At 56.0% G+C, this 22,683-nt stretch overlaps 1 protein-coding gene across 6 annotated transcripts in view; it reads right to left on the bottom strand.

The window, feature by feature from the left end:
• The window catches only part of CHD5 (chromodomain helicase DNA binding protein 5), a 31,545-nt gene that overhangs the window by 5,477 nt on the left and 3,385 nt on the right, over nt 1-22,683 (bottom strand). For 3 of the 6 annotated variants that reach the window (XM_055798543.1, XM_055798544.1, XM_055798547.1), the window contains 28 exons: nt 20,409-20,588; nt 19,827-19,945; nt 19,039-19,277; nt 17,563-17,687; nt 15,633-15,756; nt 13,592-13,758; nt 13,285-13,503; nt 12,282-12,491; nt 11,980-12,191; nt 10,364-10,495; nt 9,720-9,828; nt 9,225-9,416; nt 8,939-9,139; nt 8,403-8,540; nt 7,748-7,869; nt 6,964-7,137; nt 6,060-6,201; nt 5,714-5,845; nt 5,106-5,223; nt 4,503-4,627; nt 3,409-3,640; nt 3,193-3,318; nt 2,886-3,058; nt 2,042-2,216; nt 1,493-1,585; nt 937-1,025; nt 628-761; nt 104-248 (listed from right to left, as the gene is read on the bottom strand). In XM_055798543.1, the coding sequence (XP_055654518.1) occupies nt 104-248; nt 628-761; nt 937-1,025; nt 1,493-1,585; nt 2,042-2,216; nt 2,886-3,058; nt 3,193-3,318; nt 3,409-3,640; nt 4,503-4,627; nt 5,106-5,223; nt 5,714-5,845; nt 6,060-6,201; nt 6,964-7,137; nt 7,748-7,869; nt 8,403-8,540; nt 8,939-9,139; nt 9,225-9,416; nt 9,720-9,828; nt 10,364-10,495; nt 11,980-12,191; nt 12,282-12,491; nt 13,285-13,503; nt 13,592-13,758; nt 15,633-15,756; nt 17,563-17,687; nt 19,039-19,277; nt 19,827-19,945; nt 20,409-20,588 (4,347 nt within the window). Of the gene's footprint in view, nt 1-103; nt 249-627; nt 762-936; nt 1,026-1,492; nt 1,586-2,041; nt 2,217-2,885; nt 3,059-3,192; nt 3,319-3,408; nt 3,641-4,502; nt 4,628-5,105; nt 5,224-5,713; nt 5,846-6,059; nt 6,202-6,963; nt 7,138-7,747; nt 7,870-8,402; nt 8,541-8,938; nt 9,140-9,224; nt 9,417-9,719; nt 9,829-10,363; nt 10,496-11,979; nt 12,192-12,281; nt 12,492-13,284; nt 13,504-13,591; nt 13,759-13,956; nt 14,031-15,632; nt 15,757-17,562; nt 17,688-19,038; nt 19,278-19,826; nt 19,946-20,408; nt 20,589-22,683 lie in introns of those variants that run through there. The other 3 variants (XM_055798545.1, XM_055798546.1, XM_055798548.1) reach the window with 3 other exon arrangements.

Genomic DNA, 22,683 nt, shown 5'->3' with positions numbered 1-22,683 from the left:
GATTCAGCAGGGGAACCCTGGCGAGAGGCATTCAGCAGCCAGTGAAACCCACGGGTCTCCAGAACACACCTGAAATGGCACATATGAAATTTTACTCACCCACCTTCTTCCTTACTAGTGACATGACTCCAATCCGAGTCAGCACGTGCTGGCGGGACAGCCCTTCCCGGGGAACGCCATCCGCAAAGGTTTCAGCACCATCTGCTCCGGGTTCACACAAATGTCTCATGAAGAGAGAGACATACGCCCTGTGGAAGGAAAGCCAGAGCTTGGTCCCGTTGGCACAGACCCTCTGCTGAGCCGAGGACCCACAGCGCCTGCTCTCAGCCGCGGGCGAGGGCAGAGCCCCACACCCAGGCTGAGATTCAGCCTGTCGTAAAGAGAATGACAGCAGCCCTCTCCGAGGAAACAGGTGTTGCCTCCCCAAAAAGAAACCACGGTGGGGACGTGCGGGTGCTTGGGCTACTGCTGCGCAGCCGGCTGTGTCACAGCACAGCCTCTGCCCGGCCCTGGGAAGCACGGCAGAGACAGTGACGTGGCAAGACAACACAGTGATCAGAGCTCATCCCAAACCATCAGCCAGAGCCCAGGACAGACCTCGCCCCACCTGCCCGGCACCCCCCGCACCTGAACTCCTTCTCGCTCTTCCCTCGCAGGTCCCGAACCAGCCAGTGAGAGTTGAAGGCGTCCTGGGGCGGCATGCCCCAGCGCATGATAGCGTTCAGGAAAGCCTTGCGCTGGCGGGCGTTGAAGCCGAGAACCTGCAGGGAGTGGAGGCGTTGCTGGGATCACAACACACCCTCGGAAGTGTGTGGCACCTCAGAGCCTTGCGGCTGCTGGACCAGGACTAAGGCGCCAGCAACTCGGCACGGAGCAGCCCAGCCCACGAGCCCAGCGCAGCCCTGGCACAATTGCACTGGTCGTGCTGATGCTCACCTCGATATTCCCCCCGACTCTTGCCAGCAAAGGAGGGAGAGGCTTGTCCCTGTCACTCTTCAGCTGTCTCCGGGATTGTCTTCTGCCACCTAGAGCCAAGCAGCCTCAGTGATGGGTGGGCCCAGGAGCGAGGAAGGGTGCCCGAAGTCCTCCCGCACCCCCAGCTTCCTGCGCTCCCACCCGATGGGAGCGAGATCTGGGCAGAGCAGCAGCCCAGGCTGCAGCAGTCCCTTCCACCTGTCCCACTGGCCTTCCCCAGCTGGGGCTCTTTTCTGCGCTTTCCAAGCAAGGGGGTACCACGCCTGTCCTCCCTGCGGTCCCCAACCTTCCACCATGAGGACCAGACCAAGGTCCTGCAGCGGCCAGCAAAGGAAACAGCCGGCTGCACTCCCTGCCCTAGGAATCTCCTCACCTGGCAGGCAAGCAGGGATAGCTCCCCCTCAACGGAGGCCCAGAAGCACACCAGTCCCTCCAACCCAGATGTTTCTGCTGCACCTGAGTGCCCAGGGCTCCCTGCAGAGCAACATCCCGTGGAGGACCAAATGCATTAACTCACTCTGACCTTCTGGCCTCTCTTCAAAGTCTTCATCCTCATCCTCGGAGCCAATGGAGTACTCCGACTGGTTGTCAGAGAGCTCATCCTGCCACTCTGCAGAGCACAAGGGAGGTCAGGTTAGGAGACCTCCCAAGCAGTGGGATCCTGCCCAGGAGGGACACACAGGACAGGTAAGAGCCTGCCCGTGGGTGTAACAGGCAGCGCGAGAGGATACAAGAAGCAAGAAATCACAGTCTCAGGTTTTCCAAAATCAGTATACAGGAAAAACCCAGCTTGAAATATCCCACCCGCAGACACATCTTTCCTACATTCTTCCAGCAAAACGAGAGTTTACAGACAAAAAAAAAAAGTCTTGGAAGAATTTCTGTCCTGGGAAGTTTAAGAATCTGGGAAGTACAGAACCACACAGCCTACCAAACTGCAGAGGAACACCAGTGACTTGGCCAATCCATCCATCGGGGAACCTGCCTGTGCAGCTTTTCAGAGCCAGCCTGCAGGGCTGCTGCCCGCCCACGAGCCCCGCCAGGAGCTGAATGGCCACAGCCGTACCTTGGTCCTCCTGCGAGGCATCGTTGTAGTTGACCTGCTTGCGGATTCTCTTTCCCTTCCCCAAGTTCCTGGCCAGGTCTTCCTGCTGCTGCTCATAGTGGTGCCGCAGCAGCTTCTCCCAGTAGTCAGGGTCCACGTTCTCCTCTTGCTTGATGATCTCACGTTCCACCTCCTCCTGCAAAGCAAGAGACCAGGAGCTTGAGACCGGGCAGCCCCAGACCTGCCCACATTACCCCACTGCCTGTCCTCTAACAGCACTCCAGGGAGAGAGGGAGGGCACCGAGCCACTGGGATGGAACTGGGCTCCTGGGGCACTGCCCAAACCTACTGACCTCAGTGCAAGGTTGTCAAAGGGCTGCGACAACCTCCCCCCCAAGAAAAAGCTCCGCAAACATTGCCATCCATCCTGCCCACAGCGCCCGCGCTCACATCGAGGGAGAGACCACAGATCTGCAGAGACCTCCCAGAACAGCAGCCTGCTCCTGCGCGGCTACTGGGCAGGCGAACGACAGCAGCGCGGTTGCAAGCAGCATCGCGCCTGCTCCCAGTCTGCCAGGGAAGGGCCCTCCGCAGGACAGAAGGTGCCACGGACGCTTCGATCGAAATGGGGTCCTGGGCCAACAGGGACAGAGCCTGGCTTGCACCATCGGCCACACAGGACCAAGACAAGTGGGCTCCTTCTCGGTCCCCTGGGCCCCCAAAATCTGGAGCCACCTACAGCAGCCACAGCTGGCGCGCAGGGAGGAGAGCCGCAGACACTCGCCAGAACAGAAGAGGGAGCGGAAGAAACACAGAGGGACATACAAAGAGGTGCGATTGTAAGACATGATACTAATCACATTACCACACCGTCCTCTTCTCTCACAACATACTGGGCCACTTTAAAGGAGCTGAGATACTCGTTCATGTTCTGCAGCTCCGTGTCATCAGTTGCATCCTGGTTTCGGTCCAAAAGCTTAGAGATGGCAGCGTCGTCATAGTGGATCACACTGCTGTCATCCACGTCCTTATTGTCACCTGGAAAGCAAAGCGAGGGGATTGGAAACACAAATCACCATGATGGTGACAGCCTGCTCCCAGAGCCAGGGAGCTCAGGCAGGGCACAGGGCCAGGGAAGGGGACGGGTCACCCCAGCAAGGGGGGCTACACACCTGGGGGGGTGCCACCATGCTTTTTTTTCATGCCAGGAGTCACTGCACCCCCTTTGGTGGAGAGAGTGTCAGAGAAAGCAGTGACAGCGTCCGGCATGGCAATCCGCTGTCCCTGAGACACCATGCCTGCGGGTGTACGAAGAGGAGAATGAGCCCCAGCAGCTGAGGCAGGGCCCCACCCCACGCAGAGCATCCCCAGCACCTTCCTGATCTCACCTTCCACATCATCCTTGAAGAGCTCTTCTGTCCCAAACTTGAGGATGTCATCCAGCTCTTGCTTGGTCATGGAGCCTGACTTGGAGCCAAGCCCTGGGCGGACCACGAGGTGGGTGAGCATCATCTTCCTTTTGGCCACCTGGGTGATGCGCTCTTCGACAGAGGCTCTGGTCACAAATCGGTAGATCATCACCTTCTTGTTCTGCCCGATGCGGTGAGCTCTGCTGAATGCCTGCAAGCAGAGAATGAAGCTGTTCAGGGCGGCACCGTGCCACGCTGGCTGAGGGGCCTGTTCCTCACCTCCCCAGGCTGTGCAAAGGCACCACAAGGACACGGCTGCATTCAGCATTCAAGGCTGCTACAGGGTGGTGGAGCAAGAGGGGCTCCTCAGAGCCAGCCTGAACATGCCAGCCCCTGAGGCTGGCTGCAGGCAAGCCAGCTTCCCCGGGCAGGCCTCCAGCCAAAGGCGCTGAGGGCAGGCAGCGAGGACGCACCCCACCCAGGAACCCTCCGGCTGCAGGTTCACCGGACCCACACCGTTCCTTCACCACCCCGCACCAGCGCGGCTGCTTGCCTACGACCCAGTAAAAGGAAACACCGGCACAAATGGACAGCAACAGTGGATGTAGCTTTGGAGAGAACCTTCTCCTGACCAGCAAGCACGGGAGGGACATGCATGACTCCTTGCTTTTCCATTACTTTCAGAGGTATGGGCTGCTCGCCCGCTCCAGCTGCCATTGCCCATTGGTGGACAGTCCTTAGCTAGGCTCTGCCCTGGGCTTTTGGAAACCCAAGTGGAAGCTCCCCAGAAGAGAAGGGGGCACCCGCCTGTGAACAAGCAGCAGGAGAAAGTGAGAAGCCGTGGAAGAGAGCCAGTTTCACGTGCCAGGTCTCTCCTGTGCCACAGACAGGCCAGGGCAAGGCCAGCAGATGCGGGAAGGGCGCTGCTGGGCAAAAACACCCCCCACAAATACAGCAGAAAGCACCAGCAGCTCTTGGGAGAAGAGACCAACCTCCCTGTGCAGGGTGTGCAAACAGAGGGCAGAGCCACAGAGGTACTTACTATATGGGAAGGAAAAGGAAAAGTCAGAAACCTGGATGTCATTGTGGGGGTTCCAGTCAGAATCATAAATAATGACTGTGTCGGCCGTAGCAAGGTTTATGCCCAGACCGCCAGCGCGGGTAGAGAGGAGAAAGCAGAACTGCTGAGCACCAGGAGCTGAGAAAGACAAACCCACAGGTGGCAAACAGTGAGACAGAAAGGAGCGCAGCTTACGTAGAAAGGTGCAGTACCACGCTTTAGGGATAAAACCGATGGGACCATTGGTCTAAGCCAACCAGCGACAGGCAGGGAAGGCAAGGAGGGCAAATGCATCGTCCCTGGGAACGGGTGACTGGAGGAAAAGCAGCTCCAGTGCCAAAGGGGAAGCTCTGTCGTCTACCGAGGCCTTGAAGGGAAACGCAGGGGTCCCCCAAACTAAGCAGCCTGCTGTGGGCACGCTCAGGGCTCACTGAGGGACGCATCTCAAGGGCTTCATGACGTGGGTAGGAGCCGCCCGCGCTGTGCCTCGGGACGCGGGACCTGCCGAGCGCGGCACAACTGGCGTGCAGGCAACCACCTCCCCGCTGCCCGACTGTGGGCACAGCCGGCCGACCCCGGGCTGCCAAGCCACCCCGCAAGGCAGAAAGGTGAGTACCGTTAAACCTGTCTATGGCCTCCTGGCGCAGGCCGCCGGTGATGCCCCCATCTATCCGCTCGTACTTGTAGCCTTCGTACTCCAGGAAATCCTCCAGCAAGTCCAGCATCTTCGTCATCTGCAGGGCAAGGTGACGCTGGCACCAGCCGCTCTGCACAGCCTGGCTCCCTGCCTGCCCCGGGGACCTGCCCTGCCCCCGCTGCGCCCCTGCCTGCAGCCTGGAGGCCATGGTGATGGCAGTACCAACAACATCCCCGTAGGGCCGCAGGCAACTGCCAGAGAAGCAGCACTGGCGTCTCATCTTCTGCAGGCAGCTCTGCCAGTGCAAGGGAATCATGTCTGAACGGCCCTCCCCACAGGGGAGCACTATTGCTGTTATCTCTTTATCCACAGGTAACAGCAGTTTTAAATAAAATATTACAGGCAGTCCCTCGGGGGGAAAAGCTGGGATGCAGTCCATCCATCCTGACTGCCACAGCTGCCACGCTATCTGGGGACAAGCTGCCACCAGCTCTTCCACCTACCTCTATCTGCTCCTAGCACAAAATCCTCGTATAGAACTAAGAATATTCTTAAAAAATTTATTATTATTTCTACCCTACACTCACCTGGGAAAAGATCAGAACTCTGTGACCCCCATCCCGTAACTTCTTCAGCATCTTTTGGAGCAGCATCAGTTTCCCAGAAGATTTGACCAAAGAATTCCCATCGTAGGATCCATTGGGCAGAACCGGGGCCTCCTGTGAAGGCACCCTGGTTAGCCTCTTTGAGGGCAACGCTTGTTACCTCCGCGGAGAAGTGCACAGGCATTTCAAAGCCAAAATCCTTGTACAGAACCACTCGCACGAAAACCCACACCATTAACCCAAGCGAGACGATGGATACAGCCCCCATCGACAGCTCACACACAATATTCGGAGAAATGTCCCCACAGCACAAAGAGAGGTGACGTACCACTGCTGCCACGGGAAAGAGGTACGGGTGGTTACAGCATTTCTTCAGGTCCATCATGATGTTGAGCAGTGAGACCTGGTTCCCGCCACCTTTTGAATTCAGGGCTTCGAAATTCCTCGTCAGTATGAACTTGTAGTATTTCCTGCAGGAACGGGGATGGGACAGACACCCCTGTGAATTCAGCCAGCGGCAGGACTAGCATAAACAGGACGGTGCTGAATGAAACCCCACTAGCACCACTGGAGCTTCAAAAGGGACATCTGGAGGTTTTTCAAAGCAGCAGCTCAGCACCCTCAGCTCAGGGTCAGGTTTATTTGATTGCACTGTGGACATCACAGTCCTGTAAGTGGGACGCACTTGGGGGCACAGTGGCTAGGAACACTCCTCGCTGCTGGGTGTACATCCAGCCTTGTCCCGCCATGGTGGTAAGAAGCAACCCCCCTTCGCTGCAAGGCCCCCAGCCTTGGCAAAAGATGCTGCTGAAGCTAAGCCAGGCAGCCCGACACAAACAGAGCCAAGCAAGCATCCCCTGGCGCAGCAGTGATGCTCCAGGCTGACACCAAGCGAGCTGGCATCACTGGCTGCTGCCCCGGTGTCGACAGCAGGAGGAGAAGGGGGTTCAGCATCAGCGTCTTCTCGGTGCCCCCCAGCACTAGCAGTGCCACGCTGACAGCTTGCCGTGCATCAAACGCTTTCTGCTGAGCAGCCAGGACTGCAGAGCCCAGTTTAACCAGGCTGAACACGCTCCCCGGTGCGACACGGAGCGCTCCAGCTCCTCCCGCAGCAGGCCCGAGGACAGCAGGGGGCCTGACCTGTTGGGCCCCAGGGACGCCCCGCCGTGCTGCAGATGAGGTGGGGTGAGGGAAGCTGGCCACCCCACGGGAGCTGCGCTGGAATTACTCACTTCTGCATCTGGCTCAGCTCCACTCTCACGATCAGCTCCGTCTTGGCTGGCATGTTCTTGAACACATCCGCCTTGAGCCGCCGCAGCATGTGGGGACCCAACAGGTCATGGAGTTTTTTGATCTGGTCCTCCTTCGAAATGTCTGCAAACTCCTCCAGAAATCCCTCCAGGTTACTGTGGAAGCAGCCAGAACCACACAGCGCTGAGCAATAACAGGACACAAAGACATCTGCTTCTTTAAGACTTAAAAACAAGGGCAAAGTTCTCATGGTATACAAGGAGATGACACTCCTGTGCTTGCATCCAAGCAGAGCAGAAGCCAGGCTGAGGAGCCGTGCTGATGGCTGAGGGGAAATCCAGGCTAAATGTGCCGAGGTCTGAACAATTCCCCAAAGTACCTCTGTCTGCTCGGAGACAGGGAAGAGAAGGCAGGCGTCAGCTCCTCACTCTCAAATCTCCCAACCGATAGCAAGGCAACAGCCACCCACAGGACCCCAAAATCCCACGGGAATAAACCCGGGGTCACGTTAAAGGCATGCGTAGCTGTTATGACCACGGGGGCAACAGGCTTTGCTGCCTGCCTGCTGGTGCAGACCGGTGACATTGGCACAGCAGCAACTGGATATGGGGATATGGCAAAGTGGCACAGCAGCCCCATACAGACAGGAGCCCTGGGAAATGGGAGAAGCTCTGCTGAGCCACCCCCCTACCTGGCGAGGGGCCAGGTCCCGGCCACTCGTCCCTTTCGGGGGTGGGGTGGGGGGGGGGAACCAGTGCAACTTACTTAAACCGCTCAGGAGTCAGGAAATTGAGCAGGTGGAAGAGCTCTTCCAAGTTGTTCTGGAGCGGTGTCCCAGTGAGCAGCAGCTTGTAATCAATCTTGTAGCTATTTAATACTCTAAAGAACTGGGAAAAGAAATGAGAGGAGGTGAAAAGAGCTCCGAGGAGCCAATTAGTCCCCTGGGGTATCTGCAGATTGTGCCCACAGAGACCTTACAGCCACCACTCCCCCCACTGGGCATGCAAAGCCAGGCTGCAGCTCGCGTGTCCTGTTCCGAGCCATCCCCTCGGAGCACAGGCAGCAAATCCTGAATATCCATGGGTCACACCGCCTGCTGCCTTCAGCGCTGGGGCCTGCGTGAAGGTCCCAGGGGCAGAGAGGAAGGAGAGGGATCAATTCCCTTCCACGACAGCCCATCCAAGGATTATCAGGAGCCAGGCAGGCAGCCAGGCTGCCGCCTCTTCCACCGCTGAAGGATTTTTAATGCCAGAGGATGTTAAAGAAAGCAAATCCACCCAAACACAGGTCCCAGGCAGAACCTGTGCGAGGTGTGGGCATCTTTCAGCTCCGGGGGAGGAAAGCACAGAGCAGCAGACGGCCAGCACTGGGTGTTGCACAGCTGCACCACAAAATTCGCTCACAACCGCCTGCCACCTACTTTGGATTGGTTGTTCTTCAGCCTGTGTGCTTCATCCACCACCAGACAGGCCCACTCTATGGAGCCCAGCACTGCCTGGTCGATAGTGATCAGCTCATAGGAGGTGAGCAGGACATGGAACTTGATCTGGGCTTCCTTCTGGGGGAGCAAGGGAGAGAAAAGCCAGGCTAAGACAGCGGGGACCGGGATGGCCTCCACCTTTGCTGCTGCACATGACTCAAGGAGAAAAGGGGGGGCTGCCTGCACCGTACTGCACAGTACCAGAAGCAGGATTGAGGCACAAGTCGTGTCAGCAGAAAACCTAAACCCATCTGAACGTTAGAACCAAGCAGGGGACTACAGACACCGCAAAGGCTGTGGCAGAAATCTTTCAAGCCCATCACAAACGTCCTGCATTTTTTAACAGTGCCAGCCTCTCTCTTTGGAGAACAGGCAATTAGGGACCTGCCCAACCTCCCTCTCCAGGTTACATTCGCCTCTCTCCCCTCCTTACTGATGGTTAAAGCTACTGGGTATGGCACAGACTTAGCTCCCACCTTCATCCGGAAAACCTTCTTTCCACTCCGGATAGCATTGTCTTCAAAAGAAAATTCATTTTCCCGGATGACCGACCGGCTTTCTTTGTCCCCCGTGTAGGTCACGACATAGAAGTCGGGCGCCCACATCTCAAACTCGCGCTCCCAGTTTATGATGGTGGAGAGAGGGGCACTGACCAGGTACGGCCCTTTCGAGTGGCCCTGCTCAGGGAGACAAAGGCCAAGCTGTTCTCCCCGTACCAAGTGGCTCTCAGCCACCTCGGGGACTGCTGGATGCTCCACTCACCTCCTTGTACAGGGAATACAAGAACACAATAGTCTGCACAGTCTTCCCCAGCCCCATCTCGTCAGCCAGGATTGTATCCGTCCCTTGGGCCCAGGAAAATCTCAGCCAGTTTAGCCCTTCCAGCTGGTAAGGATGGAGCGTGCCCCCCGTGGCATCAATGTACCACGGCTGCTTGTCAAACTTCACCGTAGGCTGAAAAGAGAGAGACACAACACAAAGCAGTGAGAGCCAACTCCTCCTCCTCTCTCTGCGGCCAAGCACATCCCTCTTCAGCCTTGTGACACCCAACAGCCCCCAAAGGGATGCAGACATGGTCCCCAGCACAGCACTGCCCTCATGCTCCTTACAGCGAAGCCACCCCAGAGCTTTCAATGAAAAAAATCCAGGGTCCCCAAAGGAACTAGAGGAGAAAAACGTAACAGAGTGGGGGGGCCAGACAGATGTCCCTCTCTCTGGGCTCACGTGCCATTCACTGTTCCTGCCATTCTTACTCACATCCACGAGAGGTGTTTCTGGAGGTTTTTCCAGCTTCTCCTCTTTCAGCTTTTTCCCTTTCTTGTTCAGCTTCTTCAGAGGGCGCATGTCCTCCCCCAGCATCAACTCCCTGCAACAGCCAGGGAAAAGGCAGATGATGAGCATTCCTCTCCCAGTCCCTGAGCCCAGGGATAGAAATGCCTCCCAAACTCCACTGCCTCTCTCCCCACAGGAGCCTTTCTGGCCCAGTTAGCCTGGGCTCTCATGGAGTGTGAATCTTCTCCTCCCAACAGTCCACACAATGTCATCCAAAAAGAACAGCAATCACATCAGAGGGCTGTGGTTTTCCCCCAAAACAGACGGGCAGCTGCACCATGGAGCGTGCCAAGAGCATGAGTACTACAGCAGCATAAATGCAGGGGAAGGGGAGCACAGGCTGGAAAACGACAGGCAGGCAGGATTTCCCAGCAGCCCTGAAATGGCATTTCAGGAGAGCCAGCTTTCTGAAAGTGCTCAGCCACCGCTCTCTGAAGACAGGTCCCCACGAGCAGAGCTGGTGTGTTCAGAAGGGGGGCACCAGCACCTGCACAGGCTGCCCCAGCTCTGCCTGCCTCTGCCAGGCTGTGGCAGCTCTGCTGTGGTTCCACCGCCCAGCTGGGTCGTACCTGTGGTTCCAGTAAAGGTGTTTGAGGTTTTCATAGTATGGGATGTCTATCTCATCGATCTCCCAGGTGCACTGGTCGTACGGCAGGTCTTTCCACTTGATCAGGTAATGGATGTCTCCCTTTTTATCAAAGCTGTAATGCAGGGCACGAAAAGACTTTCAGTGAAATGACACTTGCCCCCTGGGAAGCAGTTAACCATAACCTGCTTCCATAAAACTGGATGCTTCATCCTCTGCATTTACCTACAGACCACGACACCCAAGCAGAGGTAGGAAAACGTAAAGAAAGTATCAACACTTTCCGGCAGAAATGCCTATTAATCTGCTGCATGTGTTAAATCATTAAGCTTTAAAGGCTGCTCTCTTCCATTCCACTGAACAACCTCATTTTCCCATTTTACCAGCACTGGATGAATACCAGCACTCACTGCTCTATGAAGTTTTGCTTACGCTGAAAAATGAATCGACACACTGCCGAGTCTGATTATATGCCTACAGGGAAAAAACCCTTGCCTCATTAGCAGAGCAACGTAAAGCTCACATGAAAAGTACCCAGGCAGCTAGCTTTATTTTCCGCCAAGCAGCCTTCAAGCAGAGTTGTCGCTTGAAATTTCAGGTTGCCACTTGAAACATAGAAATTCAACAACAAGGTGTCTCTAGCCACTTGATGGAAAAAAAAAAAAAAAAACCAACATCTGCACAGCACATTTCATAGGCAGGAAATTTCTTCCACAGAAAAGAAATGCAAATGTCAAGGCTTCAGCAGGGAGCCAGGCACTTGCTCAGACTCCTCTCCTCGGGCATCGTCCCTATCAGCATCAGCAGGAGGCAAGGAGGAAAAAAGTCCGTCTCAGTACGAGCAGTGCATAAATCCCTGCTGGTGCCTCACCTTTGATGTGAGTGCAGCGGGGCTGCGCGGTTTCTGAGAGGAACAAATGACCTACAGAGACATGGGCTGCTGTTCCAAAGAAGTTTAGGTGAGTGGCAGTAGCCACAGGGCACAATCGATGGAAGCAAGACCCATCACAGGGTTGCAGCAGAGATTTATGGAATGATTAGGTTGTAACAGGGACTGAAACAGTATGTCTGGGAAGAGTGGAACAACTCCATGTACCCACCTGGGGGAAAACTTACTGTCTCTATTTTTAACATGCAACACAGCAGAAAGGAAAATAAAGGAAGGTGTCAATTCACTTCTGGCCTTGGCTTCGCCTTGGGAACAAACCCTCAAGGTGACAGAGACCTCCAAACAAGCCAGCAGCTGCTATTCCATCAGCCCAAGATTTTGGCTTTGCAGAAGGATGGCACAAACTTCCCAGCCCTGGGGTGGGGAACTCAACCAAGCACAGAAATCCCGCAGCAGGCCAGTGCAGAGGCTCAGCTACCCGTGCAAATCAGCAAGGCAAGAACCGCGCACAAAGGGAAAACCCGCAGAGAGGCCAGACGCGCTGCTCCAAGCTCCACCTGCGGAGCCCCAGGGAGCGCAGCAGGGCTAACCCTTGCCATTTTCCTCCCTGGCGCGCAAGAGCATCGCTCCGCATCAGTGCTAGCAGGGGCTCAGGCACCCTGGCACACACCCTTCCGTGGCCCGTTCCTGGACTGCATGCAGCTCCTCACCTGTGGTTCAGGATGCGGTGGATCATCATCCACTCAGGCTTGATGCCGTAGCGGTAGAACCGCTCCTCCATCTTGGCGTACTGTGGGTCTTTGTTCTTTCGCTTCTCCCTCTGGCTGTCCTCGTCCCCAGAGCCGTAGTCGAAGGCCGGCGGCTCATCCATGTCGTTCTTCCGTTGGTAGTTGCGGTACATCACAGTGTGGTAGAGCTCCAGCTGCGGCAGGAGGGAGTCACGCTCAACCCGCGGGCGGTGGGGCAGCAGGCCAGGCAGGGACACAGTGACAATGATGACACACAGGCTCACCTGCAGCTCCTTGACCCAGGAGCAGTGCCAGTAGGAGAGGCCTGCCCACTTCACGAAGAACTCGCGCTCTGGGATCCCCTCCAGCACCTTTGGCGGGGGGAGAGCCAGCTCCGCATCCGAGGTGGGCAGCACAGGCGGGAGTGGGGCAGCCGGTGGCTCCTTCCAGGCCCAGTGCAGGATGCGTTGGACTTTGCCCTTCAAGGGAGGGCACTGGGGATAAAAAAGCAAACAAGCAAGAGCACAGAGTTTAAGGTGAGCCCCTGTCAGGGGCCTCGGGGAGCAGGGTAGACCTGGAGGGCAGAAGGGGTCTCGCAATGCCAAGCAGATGGCAGCCGTCCCAAGCGCAGCGGGGAAAGCACAGCCAGGGCTCTGGGGAGCATGCCGGCACAGCCTGTGCCAAAAAACGGTGCCACAGTGAAAGCCCTGGGGCAGAGAGCGACAACGGATTCACCCCTGGCCATGGGGAGCCAGGTGTGACCTGAATCATCCAGGCCCTGGCTGTGTCTATCTCACCCCGCAAACAGGGCCAGCGCCCCTTGGCACATGCAAGGTGCTGCCCAGGTCCTGGGCCCAGCTGCTCCATTGCTGCTTCTAACGGGGTGGACAGAAAGGAGACACGGAGGGTGGGCAGGGGTTGTGGCCACCAAGAAGTGTCCACAACACTGGTGCATCCCCATGGAGATGGTCTTGCCACCACCTCTAAACAGGCCATGCATCGAATGGGGCTTGACAGCCCATCTAAAAACTGGCCAGAAGACACCAGCCGGCAGCCCCCACGGGGAGACAGCGCAGGCGGCAGAGCTGTCTGGGTCCCCTGGGTGCACACAACCGGCAGGCAGTGCTCCCCAAGGGAGGGGGTCTGTGGCACGGGGCAGGACACAGCCCGGCAGCAGGACACGGGGAGAGGGTGAGAGGGGCAGCGGTGGCCAGGAGACCCACTGCCAGGCTGGGCGGGTGCGGGAGCAGGAGCAGGGACGGGGCGAGGAATGCTGGTAACACTCACTGTACAGCGAGGGCAGAGCCATTCACCGTTTGGTATTTCTGGCAGCGGTGGGTTCAGGCAGTGCAGGTGGTAGGAGGACGGGCAGGTGTCACAGCACAGCAGCTCCCCTCCGTCCTTACAGACACGGCAGAACTCCATGTGGTCATCCTCCTCCTCCTCGCCACCTTCTTCCTCCTCCTCCTCCTCCTCCTTTGGCTCCCACTGGATGCCCTCCTTCTCCTGGGAAAGCACAGCCAGTGTAACGCCGGGGGTTTCCACTGCCCACCCACTCATCCGCTTGCACCCACGGGGCCCCGACCCCACTCACACAGTGGGGGCAGCTCCACTTGCCCTCAGGGGCCTTCTCCAGCTCAGGGTCCAGGCAGACAAGGTGGTAGGCACGCGGGCAGGTATCACACAGGATGATCTCTCCTCCCTGCTGGCACACCTCACAGTAGTCCTGGTGGTCCGTCTCGTAGCCGTCCCCTTCTTCGACTGCAAGCAAGGGACAGGCACACAGTCAGAGGGACGGCAGAGCTGCCTGCTCTCCCGGGAGGGAACAGGACACTTGCTCCTCTACGATATGGTTAAGGAAATAAGGAAAGCGTTTCGCCTCAGACCCCTCCTGTTACGTCCCCCTACCTCTCTGTCCCTCAGCACCACAGTTCATCTTTGCACACAGCATCATCTCACCTCTGTCTCTCTTTCTCTCTCCACACTGTATCATCCTTTGGTTCCTTCAGGCTCTCAATGGAGAATGCCAGAACCTGGAGAGGTTGCAAGGGAGGCCAGTCAGAGAAACCTCCCCAGGTACCAGCGCCACCAACTGCAAACGCACCATGCAAGGGTGACACGGCCAAGGAGGAGGACTCCTCTCCTGGGACTACTCTGCTCTTCCTGGGTGCTCACTGGCGCAGAGGCAGGAGCTCTCTCAGCTCAGCGCGAACGGGAAGAGGAAGGGAGGGACAAAGTCTTGTAAGCATCGAAACAGCTCATCTCGATTCCCAGCTCTGCCACAAACTCCTGGCACAGACCTATGACCTTCCGCTCCTCCAGCACACGGCAGGGGCTGCCCAGCTCCGCCACCAGTACCCTCATACAGCAGCAAGCCGGGACAAGAAGCAATGCCCCTCACAGGCAAAACATGGAGCCAGCCGGTCGGCCCTGCCTTGTTGACCGATGGAGGGGGCTGGCCAGCATCACGCCCTAACCGTCCCCCAACCCAGAAGCCGCCCTTCCATTTGTCAGAAGCAAAAACCCATCAGCAAAGCTAAGAAGCCAAAGGATGCACCTGGATCTGAAGCATCTCATCCCGAATGAGGACACAAGGTGGAAAGGCAGTGCGCGTCCTGCAGCAGCACAGGAGGCGGAGATGGCATGGGAAGCCTGGCAGGGCAGCACCAAGCCCTGGCAGTCCCTGCCGGTGCTGAGCCAGCGCGGCACAGGGGGGCTGCTCTCAACAGCAGCACAGGGACGGAGACGCCATCGTGCAGAATCCACCCACAGCCCTCCACAAGGGACGGGATGAAGGAACAGACACACAAACACGGCCACGCAGCTGCTGGGAGCCCCTGACAGATGCTTCCCACTGCTATTTGCATGACTCCGTCTTCCTACATTGCTACCACAGACCTACCGCCTGCTGCTGCCTGGCTGCACATCTCACACAGACAAAAAATCCCTCGTCTTAACACTTTCTCGCCCACAGCCTGCTCTGCTCCGCCAGGAGCTTGCCACAAGCCCCGTCTCTCCAGGGGCTGCTCCTCAGAAAATCACTTCCCTGGAAGCCCCACAAATTCTGGAACTTTGCTGCTAGAGGACAAATCCTGGCAGGACCACACGTGCAGGGAGGGTGCCAACTGCCCACGCTGCCCGTGACACACCCCGGTGCCCAAATTGCAGGCAGGGTCCCGGGGCGGGCAGGGGGCTTGGCCACCCTGGGTGGCTGGGGCTGTGCACAAGCAGCAAGGCAGGGTGGGTGGGCTTTGGGAGCCACAGCACCACGGCAGGGCAGCACACCAGCACCACGACTCTCCCAGAGCAGTGCCACAGAGCTGGCTTGGGGGCAGATGAGCCCCAGGACAGAAAAGCCCTGCTGCCAGGCTGCTCCGCCACCACAGGCGCTGTGGGAGTGAGCCGGCAGCCCGTGGCAGGATCTGCTTGCTGCCTTCTGGCAGGCAGGAGCCCACCAGCAGCAGGGCCCGGACGCCAAGAAAGCACCTCGCATTCCACGAACACAGACAAGCACAAGCACGTCCTCTCCCACCGAGCAAGCGCCAGACATGGCCTGGAGCTGCAAAGGCCAGGAAAGCACCAGCTGAAGAGGGAAATCCAAACAGAACAGGAACAGAGTACAAAGGATGGCCTACTCCTCTTTTTCTTTCTCCTCCTCTTCCCTCTCTTCCCCAGGCCAGCCGAGCACTCGGAGCGCACTGAGGAGCTGTTGATGCTGGCACTGTCGAAGTCGGATTCCTCCCGTTCCTCCTCTTCGCTCTGCAGAGGATAGAACCAAAGCACGCACAGTCCAAGCACTGGCATCCCAGCGGCTGCTCCCAGAGATCGCCGCTCTGCAGCAGAACAAGCCCCCAGAAAGCCACATAAACCCGTGTGGGATCATCGGCTGTGCTCCTCGGGGCACCCTGCCTCCCACCGAACAGGCCAGACAGAGCAGCAGGGAGGGTGGCAGCACGAGCACGCTCCTGGCACCGCCAGACGGGGTTCAGAAGAGTGTGTCACGAGGTGTTAGGAAGCAGGGAAATCTCCTCTATCAGATCGATGTCCCAGCCAGGCAATCAATAAGGGCAGAGCTGGACTATGGCTAGAGCCTGAAGGCAATTACCTTGCAGTGCTCAACCCAGCACAGGGACAGCTCACCCACTTCACGGCACCATCAATGTGCAATCAACGAGCAAATCTCAGAGCACCTTTAAAACACATAAATGTGTCAAGTCCCTGCTCAGGCTCCCTGACAAGAGTTGGGCTCTGGGTTTCCCCTGCAGCCTGCCACCTCCACTAGCAGGGGGTGCAGAGATACCACATGGCGCAGCCAGCCAGGCATGTTGGGAAGGCTCAGCACCTTGCAGGCAGCAGCCAGCTGCAAGAACCCGCTGCTGTGACAATGTTATCCCAAGGGCAGGCACCTGCAAGGCAGACATGCTGGGGGACAACACCCTACTCCCACTTCTGTGCAGTCAGGGGCTCCCTTCTCCACTGCTTGGCAAAACTTTGCTCCCTCTCTCTCTCAACACCTGTTTCAGCTTGTGTCAGCCTGTTTGTGGGTGTGCACACAGGCAATCACACTTGACCTTCCTTAAAACATGAAAGGAGCTAAACAAGCCCAGCATGCAATGACATCAAAACATAGCAACGTCTGAATTCTTATTCCAAAGACTTATGCGAGCATGCAAATCAGGGATTTGCTATGAGTCAGGTGCTTAGCGCTCTAGCTGCAGGAGCAAGCCCAAGCTCTTTGTAACTCTCACAAAGGCGAATGTACAGATCTAGAGTGCACCCAGAGATGGGATTAATTTTTTGTGATGTGCAATTGCAAAAATACAGCATCAAGAATCTGTATCACATTCTTCCTCTCGCTTCAGCCTCTGATGCACAAAGGTATTTACAAACAGGTTGTGTCATGTGAACTAGAGCTGGCGAGTCAGCGAGCTCCAATAAGGTTGAACTAACAGGATTTTGATCAATAATATTATCAAGACCTACAAGAGTTCCACCCCTATTCAGTAGCTATTTGAGAGATTTATTATTTGCAGTGCTCTGCTATTTTTTAAAATGCACCTGATATTCATGTGCTGACAAGGGCAGAGCACTGAAACCGTGGTAGAGCCCTGTTGCCATGCTCTTAATGGGAAGCTCCAGTACCCCTGGGCTACATTGCAGGATCACAGATGCCTGAAGGCAGGCTACACTAATGCAATTAAAGCATTTGGTAATTCTTTTTGACGCACAGTTCAGCTGGAGCGCAAGCCCCAAAGAATTCCCTTGCAAATGAAATCTGAACTCATGGCATTACAAACCTCATCACTGAAAGCAAATGCAGTTACATGATTTTAACAGAAATTGCACCCAGGCACGATGTCTTTACAACTCTGAGCCTGGACACAGCTCTCTATCAAAAGGACAAACGAACGTGCTGGTCAGACACTGCTGCCTCGCAGAGGGGCACAAACAAGGCTGCGACACCGCTGCAAGAGGGAGGCTCCTAGGGGGAGGGCTCATCCCAGCACGTCCCTACCACAGCCCCCCACAGCCAAGGCCAACGCAGAGAAAGTGGCGCAGACTTACAGAGGAGCCCTTTTTCCTTTTGCTGGGGATTCCTCCAAACCGGAATTTCAAGCCTGCCATCTTCTTCCCCTTCCCCTTTTTCTTCCCATCTTTGGAGCCCTTGATTTTCTTCCGCACACCTGGACCTGGAGAAACAGAAGATTTGTTTGGCATTCTGCAAACAAACTCGACTCCCAAATCACCCCTCACCCCCACCCCAGGATTTACAGGGAAGATGAGAGAGCACTGGGGACCACGGGGAGCAGGGCAGCGGCTAGCCCCAGCCACAGAGCATGGCCTTGGGAGCAAAGGGCTGCACACCCAGACCCACTGCTTGCCAAGAACTGGGGGAGGAAAGCATATGCCCTGGGATCCAGGAGAGGGACCAGAGCCCCCCAGAGCACACGGCTACAAACACCAACCAGGGACTCAGGGGTCTGCAAGGCAGGGAGAAGAGGCAGCCATGGAGAGGCAGGAACGTTGCTGCGCTGAGCCTGCCAGGAGGGAGGGCTGTTGCAGCTGTACTCTTGGTCAGCTGCCAGCTCCGAGCTGCTTGTTTAAAACCTCCCAAGGCACCAGGAACTGACAACTGCACAAGTGGAACAGCAACCTTACCGAGGAGGAACACAGTGCAAACAAAAGGAGACCCCTCCCTTTCCCACTACTGCCCAGCTTCTGCAGCGACTCCCACAGCCCCTTGCAAGCATGGGGAAAGCAGCAGCAACCTGCTGTCAGAAACAGGAAAATGTTTGCAGCAGGAGACCCCCTTCAATACAAACCAGGCTATTTTCACAGGAACTACTGCAAATCTATACAGTTAGCTCACTCTTTGCAAGTGGGCTTTGAAGACAGTCAACTTCCACCCAGCTGCCAGGAGGATATATCCTTTATTATGAAAAAGAGCCAGAGCCTTGCTGCCACTGCCTTTCCATCACAGAATTCCTTGATGTCTCAGAGACAAAACGCCTGGCTTGACTGCCGAACAGTGTGTGTTCATCTGGCCAGACCATACCTGCCCTGCCAACACACCTCCACCCTAGTCTTGCTAACCTACAAATCCCCTTCAGCTTGGACACTGGACTCTGAGCATACTGCTGTTTCTGGAGAGCTTTACAACCGTGCAGAATCCCCCAGGAGAGAAGCTGGCATAGAAATACATGTCCCAATCACTTATTTAAAACATAAGAATGAAGTTATGCATGAATTGCCACAAACTGCCAAAAGTCCAGAATGTCCAGGGGCTGCCAGGGTGATCTGGCATGGCTCACAAACCACAACCCCTCTAGGACTTCTGCAAGGGAAAAAGGAAGTTGCAGATACACCTCTGGCCCTACCTTCACCTCCCTGGTTTGCTGAAGTGTGTCTCCTGCCTGGAGATGCTTTCCCACCTCCACCAGCCTGAAGACGCGGCTGGCTAGCTCTGCAGGCCCAGCAGGCACACAGCTTGCCACCAATGAGCACAGCCCCTCCGCTCAGCCCACCGCAGTTGGCACCTACCCTTGCCCTCCTTGGTCTTGGCCTTCCTGATGACAGTGGGCAAGGCAGCCTGCTGGGGGCTGGCAGCAAGCGGTGGGGTGACGGTGACGGTCTCCACAGCTGCAGCAATGGCCGCTGCTGCCGCTGCTGCCGAGCTGCCCTTGAATGGGTTGTTGGCACTGAACTCCCGCCACTTGGCACCGAGCACAGTCATCATCTTGGACATGGGGATCTTGGGGTTCTTCTTGGCGATCAGAGGCCTGCAGGGAAGGGCAGAGGGAGAACCAGGTGATAACAGAAACACTTCGCTGTGCATCCACTCCTGCGTATTGTGCGCTGGTACTTCAGCCCAAGAAATACACCAGCGGTGCCCGCCTCACACAGCAGCAGGCTGCTCTGGTCCTCTGGGAGCAGCTCCCTTGGAAAGGCAGCAGCAACTAGAGGTTTCTGAAACAAGTACATATACAAAAGGGGGCCCACCTAAACTTCCTCAGAGACCCGCTTCTGAAATGCCTGTTGTGTTTTGGATGGTTCATAGTGTGAGCAAAAATGCATTATCATTTTTCGCACAAAACGTTTCAAATAAGCGCATGCACAAAATGAGGTTTTGGGGAGAGGGAGAGACAAACACTTCAGCTGTCTTCCAGTCAATCCTGCACTAAAATGGCATCTCAAGGACCAACTCACATGGGGAGAGGCAACAAGGAGCTCACAGTGCAGAACTGACTTCACAACTTCACCTGCTTGACTGAGCAACACCCAAACCTCAACCACCACACAAGGCCCCGTCCAGACCAACAGTATCCTACCTGAGGAACTGGCTGAAAGCCTTGTAATTAGTCAGAGTATGATAATCTTCTTCTGAGAAAACATAATCTACATCATCAAGGCCCCATTCTTCCATCAGCTGGGCTGAGCTCTTGGGCTCCTGTAGATTTACAGAGAGATCGTTAACGTAAATGACTGCAGCTCTGCAGATGAGCAGCACATGGCTGGGTCCGTCACATGCTCCATATCAAATGCTCTCCCTAGTCAGCAATGCACAGGGATCTGTTTCTGTGATTTAAAAAACAGAGCACGCACATGGCTTAACAAATTAATGCTTCACAGGCTTCCAAGAAGGAAATTAACGTGGCACCATCCAAATGCTCCCCATACCATGGAATACAACACAAAGCCTCAGCAGGTGTCATATCTAAACAAAACTCAATTTCTCTCTGCATGCAAGACAACAACAGAAAAATACAACCTTTCCTCTCCCAGTCATTCACCTGCAATTTCACCTGCAAACCCAGGGCAAGCTCCTCTGAACGAGGTAACTCACAAGTATCTGGCCACACCCTGAGGTCTCATGCTCTAGCACCAGCTCAGGATAAAGGAATCTTCGGTACCTTTAGAACTCCATCCTCATTGTCATCCTCCTCTTCATCCTTCTTCTTCCGTTTTGGCTTTTTCTCCTTCTTGTCCTTCAGTTTTTTCTTCTTCTTTTTGTTGGGTGAATAGTCACTCCCTTCACTCTCAGATTTCTCCTCAATCTCCTCTTCATTGTCTGACATTTCATCATTGCTGCCCTAAAACAGAAAGTGACAGTGGAGAAAGAGCAGGGCCTCCCCCACCCCCTCCCCCCACTCTCTTCCAACAAACCCTCCCAGCCAGCACAAAGCCACTGCTGTTACCAGCCATAGTCAACCCTCTCTCAAATAACCCTGCCGTTAAGCTGTGGGGCTGAGGAAAAACACCACGCAAAGCAGATTCAGGAACAGCAAGAAGCGCCTGACCACAGCAGAGCAGACAGAAAGAAATCCTTGGGTTATTTGAACTGTTTTGTCAGGGCAGTTCTGTGATCCCTGGCCAACCTTCTGCCCCAAGTCCCCATCTGTAAACAGAGCCATTCCCTCCCTCCCTCCATTCCAGCAGCACTATGAACATATCCGCTCACACAAGGCAACCCATGCCTGAGGGAAGTGCCAGAAACCAGAGGAGAAGGTTACACAATAAAGAGGAAACTCTGTTTTGGAAAAGCTTGTCTAGACCAAGGTATACAGAATGGAAAGTTTATGCTTTTGCCTCAAGACTTACTCACCAAAAGAGGCAAGAGAAATGAGCCACAGCCATGCAGATGGAAGCCTGCTTGGCCTCCATATTGTAATGTGCTCCTCTGAAAGCACCCAGATGCTGCAATAGCACAGCAGCCAGGGACCACTGCAGTGAGCAGTGGCACAAACAGAAAACCAGGAGACAGAAAGGCAAGTAAGTGAACATGCACATTAAAAACAGCTGCGTAGTAAAGCAAAGAGCAATGCCTCTGAGAGGCGGCTAACTGCTCTGCTAAAAAATCCCAAACTGTCAGACACACAACACCCTGGCAACATTTTTGACTGATATAGCACGGGTAATATACAACGTTCTGTCCTGTGTTTATTTTAGTTTTACATGGATAAGGTTGCATTCTTCTACCACAGTGTAAACAGCTAAGAAACTAAACAAAAGGAAGAGCAGATCTCTTCAGTCATGTGCAGCATTTTAGCTCAGACAGGTATCGTGCTAGGGTTTTGCTTTGTCGCTGTTTTCTTTTTCTGCCCAGCTGGGCACTATGTGCTGCAGTCAAAATGTGTGACTGCAGGAGGATTTCAGCTGACACATGAACAAAGCAGTCCTGGTGGGTGCACAGTCTTGAAGGGTGCATGAGTGCAGAGTAAGTCAGGTGAGCCTGGATGCGTTCCCTCACTTTCTGAGACAAGCAGCTACATGACGCTTCCCATCTCCAGCAGAGCCTTGGTCACACACAGCTTCGGCAGCAACCTGAGCCAACTGCTAGATAGTTGGTGGATGCATCCTGCTCCCCCACAGCCAGCGGGAACTAGGCTCAGATGGCCACACCAAGCTGGGGAGAGCTAGAGAGGAGACTGGTCAGGTGGAATTGAGCTTTCTATCTGGAAGAGAGACCACAACGCGCTGCACAACACCGACAGCGACCACGTTACCACGCTAAGGAATGCCGCCGCCTGCTGGGTGGAGCACTCGGGTCCCAAGGGAGCCTGCGAGAGGACATGTGCGTTGGGGCCTCCCTCCGCCGCACCCGGAGCGCTCCGGCCACGGACGGCACAGCCCGCCCGCCGGCGTGCGGAGCAGCTCCAGGGCGCAGCGGGAGGCTGTGGCACCGGCAGCGCTCGGCCTCGGGCCCAGCACCGTGGGCGGCGCTCGACCTCAGCACCACGGACAGCGCCCGGCCTCCGCCCCACGGGCGGCGCTGGATCGCAGCACCATGGACAGCGCCCGGCCCCACGGGCTCAGCACCACGGACAGCGCTCGGCCCCGCCAGCCCCAGCCCGGCCTAGCTGCCGCCGCCGCTACCGGCCCCTCCGCGCCCGGCCCCCCTGCCCGGGACCCCCCTGCCCGGCAACCAGACTTTATCTTAACGCCCAAAAGCACCAGCTGCCGAGACACACTTTCACCCAGCCGCCATTACGGACTCATGGTCCTTCTCGGTTCGGAACAAACCGAGCCTTTCCTTCAGCAGGGTTATAAACAGTTGTCATTTGGCATGGAATAATTGGTTGTCATGGTAACTGCCGCAGTACAGGTCGAAATCCCCCCTCTCTGCTCCCTTCGCTGACAAGGGCCTTCATCTCCATACACTGAGGTTCTAACCGCAGTCAGGTTATT

The sequence above is a fragment of the Falco peregrinus genome, chromosome 3 (genome assembly GCF_023634155.1).
Source record: "Falco peregrinus isolate bFalPer1 chromosome 3, bFalPer1.pri, whole genome shotgun sequence".
Lineage (NCBI taxonomy): Eukaryota > Metazoa > Chordata > Aves > Falconiformes > Falconidae > Falco > Falco peregrinus.
Note: the sequence above shows the minus strand (reverse complement) of the source record. Positions and strands in the feature narration are given on the sequence as shown.